Source organism: Aegilops tauschii, chromosome 7 (assembly GCF_002575655.3).
Source record: "Aegilops tauschii subsp. strangulata cultivar AL8/78 chromosome 7, Aet v6.0, whole genome shotgun sequence".
Lineage (NCBI taxonomy): Eukaryota > Viridiplantae > Streptophyta > Magnoliopsida > Poales > Poaceae > Aegilops > Aegilops tauschii.
The window spans coordinates 555,792,000-555,806,687 of NC_053041.3; the positions used below are offsets into that span (position 1 = coordinate 555,792,000).

Sequence of the window (14,688 nt, forward strand, 5' to 3'; positions counted from 1 at the left end):
TTGCAATGCCGAAGACCAATCTGCGCGCCGGACTCCTCGTCATTGAAGCCAGGTTCAGGGGCTACTGAGGGAGTCCTGGACTAAGGGGTCCTCGGGCGTCCGGCCTGTTAACCATGTGCCGGACTGATGGGCTGTGAAGATGCGAAGACCGAAGACCGCACCCGTGTCCGGATAGGACTCTCCTTGGTATGGAAGGCAAGCTTGGCGATTAATCATGTAGATTCCTTTTTATGTAACCGACTCCATGTAACCCTAGATCTCTCCGGTGTCTATATAAACCGGAGAGAGTCCGGATAGGCGGAGAGACTCATTATCATAACCATAGGCTAGCTTCTAGGGTTCAGCCTCTATGATCTCGTGGTAGATCAACTCTTGTAACACTCATATTCATCAAGATCAATCAAGCAGGAAGTAGGGTATTACCTCCATAGAAAGGGCCCGAACCTGGGTAAACATCGTGTCCCCTGTCTCCTGTTACCATCGACCTTAGACGCACAGTTCGGGACCCCCTACCCGAGATCCGCCGGTTTTGACACCGACAGCGACCCCCTGAAGATGGTTACATTACCATCATGTTTGACGGTGCGTTAAGCGCTGAGCTCGGAGTAGGGGGTGCCGGTGGTGTGGCAAGATCGGCGACTTCTTTCCTTGGAGCGTGGAGCAAGCTGTGTCCCGGCGTGTTGAATCCGCTGGTTATGGAGGCGCTGGCACTGCGAGATGCTATAAAAGTCGCTAACATTCATGGCTTCACGCAGGTGCTTATAGAGACCGGCTGCCTTCATCAAGTCGAGCTATGGAATACCCGAATGTCATCGCGTTCTGTCATGGTACCGCTTTTAGATGAAATTAGAGAGCTGTCTCTTCATTTTAATTCTTTTGTAATTCAACATATTTGTAGATCGGCCAATGTACCGGCACACTTGTGTGCTAAGCTAGCTTGCACGCTAAGGGTTTACGAAAGTTGGATCGACAAGACTCCGAGCTTCCTGGTCAGTACCCTTTTGGCGGACTGCAACAGGAATGCTCTAGTTTTTTTTTACGGTAGGAATGCTCTAGTTGAATAAAGCTCTCAAGTTTCCTGAAAAAAAGAGCATCCGTGTAATTAAACCACAAACAGATATTAGAGAGAACAAATCCGGCGCGCACGATATCTTGGACATCGCAGCCGTCCATTTCCCTCCCGATCGAACCGTTGAGCGCCTTCGCACGCGGATCGACGGGCCCACCACCGTCCCTCACCTCGCTCTTTAAATACCCAGCCATCCTCATCTCTTTCCGTCAGAACACAAATCCCAAATCACCAAGCAAATCCCCTCCCCTCCTCTCCCGCGTCCCGACGAGCACCAGCCACCAGACATGGACGCCTCAGCCACCGGAGCCGGAGCGAAGGCGAAGAAGGGCGCGGCCGGGCGCAAGGCCGGCGGCCCCAGGAAGAAGTCGGTGACGCGGTCCGTCAAGGGCGGGCTCCAGTTCCCCGTCGGCCGCATCGGGCGCTACCTCAAGAACGGCCGTTACGCGAAGCGCGTCGGCACGGGCGCCCCCGTCTACCTCGCCGCCGTCCTTGAGTACCTCGCCGCCGAACTGCTGGAGCTCGCCGGGAACGCCGCCAAGGACAACAAGAAGTCCCGCATCGTGCCCAGGCACCTGCTGCTGGCCGTGAGGAACGACCAGGAGCTCGGGAGGCTGCTGGCCGGCGTCACCATCGCGCACGGCGGCGTGCTGCCCAACATCAACCCCGTGCTGCTGCCCAAGAGGACGGCGGAGAAGGAGCCCAAGGAGGGCAAGTCGCCCAAGAAGACCGCCAAGTCCCCCAAGAAGGCCGACAAGAAGGCTTAGAGAGAGGCGCGCGTCGATTAGCTTAAGCTTTGCTGTAACAGTGATCGATGTTTTCTTTACTAATGGCGTCGATGTACATCTCTGCTGCCAAGGAAAAACAACTCAGAAATCTCTCTGATTTTTCCAAATTGTTTGCTCTATCGTCTGTTCTTGATATCGCAATGTGGCATAAGTGCTGTGGGAAGATGCAGATCAGTTTGAATTTGTCAACATTTCTAGCTTGGGCCACTGAAAAGGCTGGTACAAATTCGTGATTCGTTAGAGCGAAGTTTTCCTTAGCATTTTCAGCAGTGCACACCGTGTGTTGGACCGCTGGAGGCATGACTCAATGCCTGGCAAAATGGGCTGTTTTTTGGGCCTATTTATCAAAAAGAATTCTGAAAATAAAAATAAATGGGTCGTGTCGTGCCGACAAACAGGTCTGGCTTCACGACCCTAGGCGTCTCGTGTGCCGGGCACAACCCATTTAGCCATGCACCGGGCTAGGGGACCTCCATTAAGGCGCGGTGCGCGTCAGTGGTCGTGCCAACGCACACCTTCCCTTCCTTTTTCTGAGGGGGGTGTTACTCAGCTTTATTCAAGCTCTATCAAAGGTTCAATACAAACGAACTCTGGAGGGCTCATAAGCCACAAGTGGCGCTCAAGATTAAAAGTAACAGATGCTCTAGCCAAACTATGAGACTCCCAGTTCTTCTCTCTTCTCTCATGATCGAAGAGACAGATTTCAAAATCTTTCATCTTTTCCTTGATATCATCAATAATTCTGGAGCTTTCACCCAAATAAAGTCTCTTCATATGGTGCACCGTGGCCACACAATCGGTTACCACCTGAACCTTCGTCAGATTAAGATCTGAAGCGAGAGCTAAAGCTTCAAGGAAAGCCATTGCTTCAAGGATCTCCGGTGTTACTTGCTCCTCTACAACGACCGCCGATGCGCCTTGGTAAGTACCTTTCTCGTCCCTGCAAACAACTGCATAGGCTCCCTTTTCATGTTTTTTGAAACTGCTGCGTCCACCATCAATTTAGCACACCCGGGGTACCCAAGTCTGTTCTAACTTGAACAACAACAGGTGGCCTGCCTGCCTTGGCCGGGATCAAAGCCAGATCATTCAAATATTTCTCAATAAAACAGTATGTAGAAAGCGGAGATTGGTATTCTTGTTCGTGAATGGCTTTCCGTCGAACCCACCAAATGGCCCATAAAGTCACCAGAATTTTTAGAAACTCTTCCTCCTTAGTTGAGTCCATCATCTCCAATAGCCAAAGTTTTGCATCAGGGATGTTACAAGCGATGACGTGCTCGACCAGATCCTCCTCCAAGAGTGACCAGACACATTTCGCCATGTTGCAATTTATCAGTGCATGTCTCCAGTCATCAACCGCACTGTTACAGATTGGACACACATCAGCATCTGCCATGTTCCTATGGTGACGTAAAGATTCGGTTGGGACCGAGTTGCGAGCCAAACGACATGCAAAGAGCTTAATTTGACCTTGAACTCGAACTTCCTTAACTTCTTCCACTGACCATGAGCTGCCATAGTGTTGGACGATTCCGCTCGCCCTTCCAGCCAGTTTTCCCGCCTCCTCTTTGTGTCCACTAGTAGACGATATGCCGAGCGGACAGTGAAGATACAAGTCCGCTCATAATGCCATGCCCAGCTATCTTCTGAATTTCGGTAACTCAAAGGAATATTTAGCACAACCGAAGCATCAATGGGCTGCAAATGTTCCTGGACTAGTTGTTTGTTCCAATACTTGGTCGCATTTTCTATCAACTCACTGACCATGATTGGAGGGTCAGTTGTTTTAGGATGTAGAGTTCTCAACATGTTGTCCCTTGGAATCCAATTATCCTCCCAGATCTTAATGGACTGACCATCTCCAACACGCTTAATTAGGCCTTGTTTCAAAACATGTAGCCCAGCATGAATCGCATGCCACACCTGAGATGGATGAGAACCCAAATCAGATGCAAGCACATCTCCTTGTGGATAATAAACAACCTTTAAAATTCTAGCGCTTAGTGCACTAGGGTCCTGAAGTAGCCTCCAACCTTGCTTGGCGAACATTGCAAGGTTGAAGAGCTCCATATCTCGAAAGCCTAAACCCCCTTGGTACTTTGGCATGGTAAGCTTGTCCCATGAGACCCACGCGACTTTCCTTTCTCCATTCTTACTCCCCCAGGAAAACTTCCTTAACATCGTGTCAATTTGCTGGCACAAACCCCTAGGTAATAGAAAACATGACATTGAAAAATTTGGCATTGCTTGAGCGACCGACTTAATTAAAGCCTCCTTCCCACTCCCCGCCATGGACTTTTCAATCCATCCTTCACCTTTGGACAAAGTCTATCTTTTATATACTTGAATGTGCCATTTTTTGATTTGCCAACATCTGAAGGTAGCCCCAAATACCTCTCTGATAATGATTCATTAGGGACATCCAGGATCCCTTTGATGAGATCTCTCCGATCATTTGGGCATCCCTTGCTGAAAAAATACTTGATTTTGCGAGCTTGACCCGCTGCCCCGATGCATCACAGTATTGTTGGATGATATCTTTGATCAAGCCTACTCCTGTATCATTGGCCTTAAACATCAACAAACAGTCATCCGCAAAAAGCAAATGATTAACCGGGGGGCACCTTGTGCTACCACCACTCCTCGAATATCCTCATTAGAGCTCTTAGCCCGTAATAAACAAGAGAGGCCCTCAGCCGCCAGTAAAAAGAGATAAGGTGATATGGGATCACCCTGACGGATCCCTCTGGACGGACGGAACTCTTCCAATTTTGAGCCGTTTAAGAGGACACTAAAAGTAACCGTGGAGACACACTGAATGATTTTTGCCACCCAGCTAGAGCAAAAGCCAAGTTTCAGTATAACTGCCTTCAAATAACTCCATTCGACGCGGTCATATGCTTTCATCATATCAACTTTCATAGCACAAAAAGCATTATTTTTACTCCTTCTCCTCTTCAAGAAATGTAAGCACTCATAAGCTGCTATAATATTATCAATAATAAGTCTCCCAGGAACAAACACAGACCGCTTTGGTGATATTATCTCCGGTAAAATCCTCTTCAACCGATTGGCATAAGCTTTTGAAATAATCTTATAGATTACATTACACAAGCTTATAGGTCGGAATTGAGAGACAGAGAGAGGTTGGGTTGGATACCTTGGGGATCAAAACAATGAACGTCCTATTAATAACGTCCGAAGACTCTTCGCCATTGAGAACACGTAACGCCACCTTGGTCACCTCATCACCACAAACACCCCAATTTTTCTGGGAAAATTGGGCCGGAAAACCGTCCGGCCCCGGTGCCTCCGGTGGGAACATCTGAAAAAGTGCTTCTTTTATGTCTGCAGATGTGTAAGGTGCAACAAGCATCGCATTCATATCAGCGTTAACCTTGCAAGGTATGTGTGAGAGCATTTCCTCCATCCCAACTGTGCTTTCAGACTTGTATAGTTTTTCATAAAAATCTATGGTCATATTCCCCACTTCACTCTCGCTGCTGTAGAGAGACCCATCCTCATGTGTTAATTGTTCAATTCTGTTCTTTATTCTTCGCATGCTTGCTTTTTGATGAAAAAACCTTGTGTTCCCATCCCCTTCAGCTAGCCATTGCACACGCGACCTCTGCCTCCACATGATTTCTTCCCTGTAGTTAAATTCTATCATTCGAGCTTCAATCCTTCTTTCTTCGTCTGATGGGCCTTGCCTACCCAATATTGAACGTAGCTGTTCCAGACGCCTTTTGAGCTCCCGTAATTCTTTTCTAACCTGCCCAAAGGTGCACGCTCCCCATATTGCTAGCGAACCCGCCAGCCTAGTCAGCTTATCTTGCATATCTTTGACCGAGCCACAGTGAGTGCCATCCTTCCACACCCTTTCTACCATTGGGAAGAAATCCGTGTGAGTCTCCCACATCGCCTCAAATCTGAATGGCCGGTCAACTTCAAGTCTTCGGTTTGCCGGGTCCCTGTCCGTGCATAAAACTATCAGGCTATGATCCGACTTTGGAGCAACAAGGTGCCAGACTTAGGCAAAAGGATGCGCAACACTCCAGTCTGCTGTAGCTAATGCCCTGTCCAGCCTCACCCTGCAAAACTGACCACCAGCCACTCGTTTTTCAAAAGTCCAATCAACTCCAATGTAGCCCAAGTCATCAAGGCCGCACAGATTAGTAGCCTCTCGGAAACCACCCATCTGGGATACATCCTGCAGATTCGGCCCCATTTGTTCCTCCCTACGAAGAACCTCGTTGAAGTCTCCAATGCACAACCACGGGAGGGTCGATTCCCCTCTCAACGGAGCCATAGTATCCCAAGTTTGCTGTCTCATACTTCTGTTGGCTTCTCCATAGAAACATGTGAGTCGCCAGTCATCTCTCCCCTGTTCAAACACCCAAGCATCAATGTGGTACTTCGAGTAATTCTTTATACTGAGACTAACGCCATTCCGCCAAAACACACATAGGCCCCCACTTCTTCCTGAACTTGCCACTGCAAACCCCCCATCAAAACCTAGCATAGAAGTTAGGCCTTCCACTCGCTTTTTTGCCAATTGCATTTCCACAATGCAAACCACCGACGATGCACTTTCCCTCATGAGCTCCCTGAGCTCCCTCACCGTCACGGGGTTGCCAATCCCACGACAGTTCCAGCACAACACTCTCATCGGGCTCACGGCCCTCACCCAGGGAGGCCACTTCAATTGTCATGTCCACTTCATCTCCTACTTCCCCATTACCCCGCCTCCGCCTTTTTACTATCGGTACCTTTCCAGGGGTAATGATTACAGGGTCTGCATCAATACTATTGTCTACCGAACCACTCTCGAGCAAGAGAACTGTGCGTGCAACCTTCCCGTTAAGATTGGGAACCGGCTGACCATTTATATTTCTAGATCCATCCGCAGAAATTAGTCTTTTACGTGCACTTCTATCCTTTTCAGAATCATCACCAGCATGCGATTGGGTGTAGTCCATCTCCTCGGGTTGTATGTCATGCCCAAAACCCCTTCCACCTCCCATTCCTATCCCTGACTTGCCTCCTCTACCCCCTGCACCAAAGTTACTTCTGACTCCCGCCCTCCTGGAACTTGCAAAAGCCCCAGAACCCCTGCATCCACCTGTCCGATCCCTTGCTAGCGCTCCATCCCATAAGAGCCAGTTTCCCCACTCACATTTGTTAAGATCATGAATGCCATCGCCACATTCCTCAAGAACACGGCCCATCCGACCACAAACACACGAGCACGTAGACAGCTGGTAGTGCTAATCGTACCCTCATTGACAATTACAGTAATAGGAGGCTCACCAACTATTTTAGCCACCTTCTCTGCTAACTCTTTTTTCCTTGTTAGGCCATCAGGTATACCTTTGATTCTTGCCCAAACCGGAATCATATTCAGCGCGTAATCAGGAACATTTGTGAAGCCATCATACTCCACGATGACTACATGAGCATCTTTGAACACCCAAGGACCTCCCTCCATCACCCTTCTCAAATCACTCACAATGGCACTGGAAGAGAAACAGATTCGGCTTCTTTACGCTGAACGTCAGACCCTGGGACGGAGACTAGGCATTGCGCATAGAGTTCAACAGAGATGCATGACTGAAGGGCCAGGTCGTATGCACCCGAAATAGCCCAAGCCAACGCACATCCTTTACCAAATCATCTAGTTCCTCTGAGAAGTCTAGTTCTGTTTCTTCCTCCCCGTGCAAGTGCAGACCTTCAAAAACATCTTCCAGAATCGGAAAGGGACCAGAGTTGCCCCCAATCATCTTCTTCCCCATCTCTTCCCGAACCACCACCACTGTATCCTCCTCCCTTTCCGGCGCCAGCCACCGTCTTTCCTCCTAATCCCCCCTTACTCCCCCTGCCCGCATCCATCTGCTCCTTCCGCGCTAAGTCCTTCCCCTCTTCTTCCCGATCTATCTTCTCTACTCCCCCATCACTTGGGCCCCTAATCTCTGCCATGTCTTAAGGTGGACTGCTCCCCTGCCGCAAGGAAAACCGGCGGCGAAAACAGGATATACGTGGACTCCGGCGCAGATCGCCGGAGGATTCGGTGGACCCTGGAGCGGCCGGCGGCTGCGCGGCTAGGCGTCAGGGGAGTGGACCAAGTACGCACGTAGTAGACATGCACCTTCCCTTCCTTGGCGCGTTAGTTTGGGTCGGTCCATTTGTCGGGATGGATGCCCTATTTTTTTAGTCTTTACTTTTTTATTTTTGTTTTATTCTACGTTAATATAATTTGGGATTACAAGAAAGGGGCTAAAATTTCAAAAAATTGTCAATTGTCAAAACAGTTCTTGAATTCATAAATGTTCATGATTTCAAAAGAATGAACATTTTTTTAACTTGATGCAAAAAATTTGTTTTCAATATTTTGTTGTTGAACAATGGATGATTTTTTTAACTTCAATGACTTTTTTTAATTGATAAACATTTTTTGAAATCTTTGAACAGGTTTTGGATTTGATGATTTTTAATTTGATGAATAAATTTTGAATTTTGATGAACATCTTGTTAATCCTATGAACAAAAACTTGAATTCAATGAACATTTTTTTACATTGATGAATATCTTTTGAATTTGATGAATTTTTTTCATGATTTGAAAAGAAAATCGCAAAAAAGTCAAAGGTAAAGAACAAAAAATAAAAAAAATGAAAAATGGGAAACGACAAAAGTAAAAGGAAAGAAAAAACCCTGAAAATGGGCCGGCCCACACGAGCGGCAAGCATGCGAGGGTTGTGCGCGTGCAGTGGAAAAAGCATAAAGAAATGCACGAGAAGGAGGGATCGAACCGGGGTCCCCAGGGGGAACTCGCGCCGCGCTAACCACTCCACCCAAGTTCGCTTCATAATAAGAGCATCTCCAGCCGCTGGCCCCCCAGGAGGCATAAAAATCGCCGCCTGGGAGCGAGCCGGCGGCAAAATCGGCTCTGGGGGCGGTTGGGCACCCAACCATCGCCCACAGGCGCCGATGTCGGCCCATTATTCGGCCCACTTTCATCGAAAAATGGCCCGATATCGGTCGCGAATCGGCCCATATTCGGCGCGGTGCGGCGTGGTTCGCCGTGAATTCTCCATAAATAATTTTTTGCCTCCATAGTTCATCACAGAAAATCAATAGAAATCAAATAGTTCAACAAGAAATAGTTCAATACAAATTATATAGTTCAACAAATAAAAACTCATATTTCACACGTCGTTCCCGGCGTCGCCCTTGAGCCTCCATAGGTGCTCCACCAGATCGTGTTGCAGTTGTTGATGCACCTGTGGGTCTTAGATCTCCTGACGCATATTGAGGTAGGCAGTCCAGGTTGCCGGTAGCTGGTGATCAACTTGGGCAAGAGGACCCTGCCTATAGTATGGTTCAGTGTCCACCACTTGGTCTTCCTGCTCGCTCTCAATGATCATGTTGTGCAAGATGACATAGCAAGTCATGATCTCCCACATTTGATCTTCCGACTAGGTCTGAGCAGGGTACCGGATAACAGCAAATCGAGATTGGAGCACACCAAATGCCTGCTCGACATCCTTCCTGCAAGCCTCCTGAACCTTCACAAAGAAGGACTTCTTGCCTCCTGGTACAGCGTTTGAGATAGTCTTCACAAATGTCGACCATCTCGGATAGATGCCATCAGCTAGGTAGTACCCCTTGTTGTACTGCCGCCCATTGACCTCGAAGTTCACCGGAGGAGAATGACCTTCAACAAGCTTGGCAAAGACAGGGGAGCACTGCAGGACGTTGATGTCATTGTGAGTTCCTGGCATCCCAAAGAAAGAGTGCCAAATCTAGAGGTCCTGTGTGGCCACTACCTCAGGTACCACACTGCAACCGCCTTTGGCGCCTTTGTACAACCCCTGCCAAGCAAATGGTCAGTTCTTCCATTTCCAGTGCATGCAGTCGATGTTTCCAAGCATCCCAGGAAATCCTCTTGCTGCATTCTGTGCTAGGATCCGAGTTGTGTCTTCAGCATTGGGTGATCGCAAGTATTGCGGTCCAAACATTGCCCTCACTGCCCCGCAGAACTTATAGAAACACTCAATGGTCGTGGACTCGGTCATGCGCCCATAGTCGTCAAGTGAATCACCGGGAGCTCCGTATGCAAGCATCCTCATAGCTGTCGTGCACTTCTGGATTGAGGTGAATCCAAGTGTGCCGGTGCAATCCTTCTTGCACTTGAAGTAGTTGTCGAACTCCGGAATGGAATTCACAATTCCGAGGAAAAGCTTTCGGCTCATCCGATAACGCTGCCAAAATGTTTTATCGCCGTGCAATGGAGCGTCGGCGAAGTAGTCGGAGTAGAGCATGCAATAGCCTTGCCGACGATGCTGGTTCTTTGCTTTCACCAGCCCCGACGTTGAGCCACCTTGCCATGGCTTTTCATTGCTCGCGAGCAGGCCGGCGAGGGCGGCAAGCACCATGAGATGCTCCTGCTCCTGGACGTCGGATTCGGCTTCCTCCTCCAGCAACGCCGCGAGCTCCTCCTCATCGTCCGAGTCCATCGTCGGGCCGTGCAGACAAATCACCGAACACCTTGCGGGCGAGGTGGGCGCACACCCGCCGGTGTACAGCCCCTGCGCGGCCGGAACGCCGGAAAAATCACCCGGACGACGGTGGAGAGGCTGCCTCGGTGAAACCTCTTCTCTTTTCCGGCGGGGAATGGCCTATCTAGCTGTGGTGGGTGGTGGTCGGCGTCGGGATTGGCAGGTTGGCGACCGAGTGCGGGGGTGGGGGTGGGGGGTCGGAGGCGAATCTGGATGGTCGGCTCGACTTTTCGCCTGATAGTGTGGCCCGAGGTGCGCTTTTCCCTTGCGCCGGAGCCCCCAAGCGCCCCCAAGTGCGCCGGGTTTGGCCTGCGATCGCCGGGCCCAAAAACGGGCCGAGCCGGCGGAATTCGGCGTCTTGGGGGCGCGACTGGGGCATTTTTTCGGCGCCGGCGCGTAAAAAGTTGCCTGGGGGGCTTGTTGGGGGCGCGACTGGAGATGCTCTAAGAACTAGGGGTGCGTTCTACTTGAGGCTACTACAACCGTTTCTTCTTTTTTTTCTTTCTGTTTTCTGACGGGGGCTTCTTCGTTTTCCCTTCGTTTTTTTGGTTTTCTTTTTTTCTTCTCCCTTTTTTATTTGATTTTCCTTTTCTTCTCCATTTTTGTTCGGTTTTCTTATTTTTCTCCATTTTTTTTCTTATGTTTGTTTTCGTTTTCACTCTACATTTCGTATATGTCAAAAATATATTTTGAATAAGTGATCAACATTTTTTGATACACGTTCAACATTTTTCTCATGATTTCAACATTTTTCAATACTTGTTCAACATTTTAATACTTACTCAACATTTTTTAAATACCTGTTCAACGTTTTTGAAATACTCATCCAACATTTTTTAAACTTGTTCAACATTTTTTAAATAATTGTTTAACATTTTCAAATACTTGTTCAACATTTTTTCAAATACTTGTTCAACATTTTTTCAAATACTCATTCAACAAATTTTAGTACTTATTGAACATTTTCCAAATACTTGTTCAACATTTGTACTAGTTATTCAAAATTTCCAAATACTTGTTCACTAATTTATAATACTTAATCATCATTTTTCAGATACTTTTTAATATTTTTAATTGTGTTTTTGAAGAGTGGTTTTGTATATATGTATAATACTTTAAAACAAAAATAAAAGTATTAGAAAAAGCAAAAAAGGGAACAAAACCAAAAGTAAAAAAAGTCTTTGCCTCCCGCGTGGTTGGGCCAGCCCATTTCCAGCCCCCTCCCCCGCCCATCCCCCCCCCCCTTGACGTGAGGCGTCCCCATGTGCCCGCTTAAGATGAGAAAATAGGGGTGCCCATAGGACCCCCCCCCCACCCCGCGCAAGGGGGCTCAGCTATGTCTTGGCTACTGCCAGGTAGTAACTTACTTCGTGTGAAGCCAATAAATAGTCACCGTGAAATCCTACACGGCCGGCCCAATAGTGTTGATGACACGCCCCGTTTATTTGTTTATGTTTGCTGTTTTTATTTGTGTCTCTATTGTTTTAAAAAATGAGAATGGGAGGGTAATTAGAAACCACCCCCTCTTTGCTTTATAGTAGAATAAGGACTTGAAGCCGGACCAGTGGCAACAACCACAAGTGCTGTCCACCACTCCACGCACGAGTACTCCTCGTTTCTATTTTCCCCCTTTCTTTTTTATTTAATCTTCCTATTCCGATTTTCATTTTTAAAAGTGTTCTTCGCATTTAAAAATATATTAGTCAAGTATTTGAGAAAGTCTTAAATGTCTATAAATAAATGTTTCTGATATACGCTGAAAATATACAATGTGTATGAAAAAATAGACATCAAAACATGTATTTGAACAATGTAACCATATATTTAAGAAAAATGTTAAACGTGGGTAAAACAAAATTTTAAGGCGTATATGAAAAATGTACATTGTGTATGATAAAAGTAGACATAAGAACATATGTTTTATGAAATGTAAACAATGTATATTAAAAATGTTACACATGTATAAAGTTATTTCATATGTACACAAAAAATATACAATTTGTATAAAAAATTAGACATCAAAATATAAATTTAAAAAATGTCAATCATGTATTTAGAAAATGTTAAACATGTATAAAAGATGTTTCTATTTTATAGAACATGTACAAATGAAAATGTTAAACATGTATAAAAGATGTTTCTATTTTATAGAACATGTACAAATGTGTATGAAATATTATAGTAATGTGGATGAATTTTATAGACAGGTGTTGGAAAAACACGTCCGGACCAGACTGTAGACCGATAAAGGTCTTCGCTGGAGGACAAAATATGTTCAAAACGTGAGGTCCGAATGGTTGGAAGTGGTTTCAGGGTCGCTTTGAAGATGAGAAAAAACAAGCACCGTATGATTAAACCAGCAACAAACACATACTCCGCGAGGACATCGCAGCCGGTCGTTTTCCTCGCGATCCAACCGTCGAATGCCCGTGCACGCGGATTGACGGCCCCACCACCGTCGGTTTAAATACTCAGCCTCTCCTCCTCTCTTCCCAAGCAGTCCAGCCACGAACACCCGCCGCGAAATCCCAAATCACCAACCAAATCCCCTCCCCTCCTCTCCCGCGTCCCGACGAGCACCAGCCATCAGACATGGACGCCTCAGCCACCGGAGCGGGAGCGAAGGCGAAGAAGGGCGCGGCCGGGCGCAAGGCCGGCGGCCCCAGGAAGAAGTCGGTGACGAGGTCCGTCAAGGCCGGGCTCCAGTTCCCCGTCGGCCGCATCGGGCGCTACCTCAAGAATGGCCGCTACGCGAAGCGCGTCGGCACGGGCGGCCCCGTCTACCTCGCCGCCGTCCTGGAGTACCTCGCCGCCGAGCTGCTGGAGCTCGCCGGGAACGCCGCCAAGGACAACAAGAAGTCCCGCATCGTGCCCAGGCACCTGCTGCTCGCCGTCCGGAACGACCAGGAGCTCGGGAGGCTGCTGGCTGGCGTGACCATCGCGCACGGCGGCGTGCTGCCCAACATCAACCCGGTGCTGCTGCCCAAGAGGACGGCGGAGAAGGAGCCCAAGGAGGGCAAGTCGCCCAAGAAGACCGCCAAGTCCCCCAAGAAGGCCGACAAGAAGGCTTAGAGAGAGGCGCGCGTCGATTAGCTTAAGCTTTGCTGTAACAGTGATCGCTGTTTTACTAATGGTGTCGATGTAGATCTGTACTGCCAGGGAAAAACAAATTCAGAAATCTCTCTGATTTATTATCCAAATTGTCTGCCCTGTCGTCTGTTCTTGATATCGCAATGTGACATAAGTGCTCTGGGAAGACTCAGATCTGTTTGAATTTGTCAACATTTCTTGCTCGGGGCACTGGAAAGGCAACATTTGTTGTAAATTCGTGATTCGTATGCGCGAAGTTTAATTAGGATTTGCAGCAATTTTTTTTAAAAGCCCAATTAGATGAAATTCAGTAAATTTAGACGAAATATAGGCGATTTCATTAATATTTGGCAAATTTTGTACATAGATAAAGAACTAAAAAAACTACTCCTAGTTTATGCCGAGGAGTTTATAGAAGGTGGTGTAGTCGTGGCCACCGTCCTCATCGCAATCGCTTGGTGGCCCGTCCTTTGAGGCGTCCTTACTGCAGCCCTGCCTTGGGTTGCCGTTGCGGACCGGCTGGTACGGCCCAACGACCTTGTCGTTGCTGTTGGAGAGCATGACGGCGCCGCCCTCGTCGCGGCCGCACGGCTCTCTTCCAAAGCGCGGCGCTGGCTCTTCATCTCCTGCGCGACGAAGTCCTGCCGCTACCATAAGAGGCTCTTCATGGCCTTCATGCTCCTTCACGGGGAGGAGCCTCCTGCTTTGATTGACCAGGCGGGAGTGGCCTCGGGGAGGGGAAGGGACGCGGCCGCCCTCGTTGATGACGATGTCGTCGTGGGTGCGCTGAGCGGCGTCTCCTGCGACTCGGGCTTGACGGGGAGGAGTCCCGCCGGCGCCGACCCGGAGGAGCGGGAGCCCGAGGACGACGAGGACGGCGTGTCCATGCGCCTCAGCGTCCAAGAGCTTCCCCGACGGCGGGAGAAGGAGGGCGCCGGGTACTCGAGCGGCGGCTCATTGCCGCCCTCGATGTGGGCGAGCACGGCGGAGAGAGTCCGCCCCCACGCGCCCCACCATTGACGGCGGCCCTCCGCGTTGTGGCGCCCCCACCCCCCGACGCCGGCGCGCCGTTGGTGGATGCCAACTACTTGGCACGGCTCCGCTCGTAGTACACGGACCAGAGCGCGTGGTTGTCCGCCGCATATTTCAGCTGCTCGCGCGCCTGCTCCGGCATGTTCGCG

The 14,688-nt window shown here is 48.7% G+C and overlaps 1 protein-coding gene across 2 annotated transcripts; it reads left to right on the forward strand.

Moving 5' to 3' along the window:
* The first annotated feature begins 1,283 nt into the window (after positions 1 to 1,283).
* LOC109782297 (histone H2A) lies at positions 1,284 to 13,611 on the forward strand. 2 transcript variants are annotated; one of them, XM_073505157.1, is made up of 2 exons: positions 1,284 to 1,818; positions 13,451 to 13,611. In XM_073505157.1, the coding sequence occupies exons 1-2, from the start codon at positions 1,357 to 1,359 to the stop codon at positions 13,487 to 13,489; spliced, it is 501 nt and encodes a 166-aa protein (XP_073361258.1). In that variant the 5' UTR covers positions 1,284 to 1,356; the 3' UTR covers positions 13,490 to 13,611. The 2 variants fall into 2 exon arrangements, with proteins under 2 accessions (XP_073361258.1, XP_020196491.1); XM_020340902.4 differs by lacking the exon at positions 1,284 to 1,818 and having other exon boundaries at positions 12,907 to 13,611.
* The last annotated feature ends 1,077 nt before the right edge of the window (positions 13,612 to 14,688 follow it).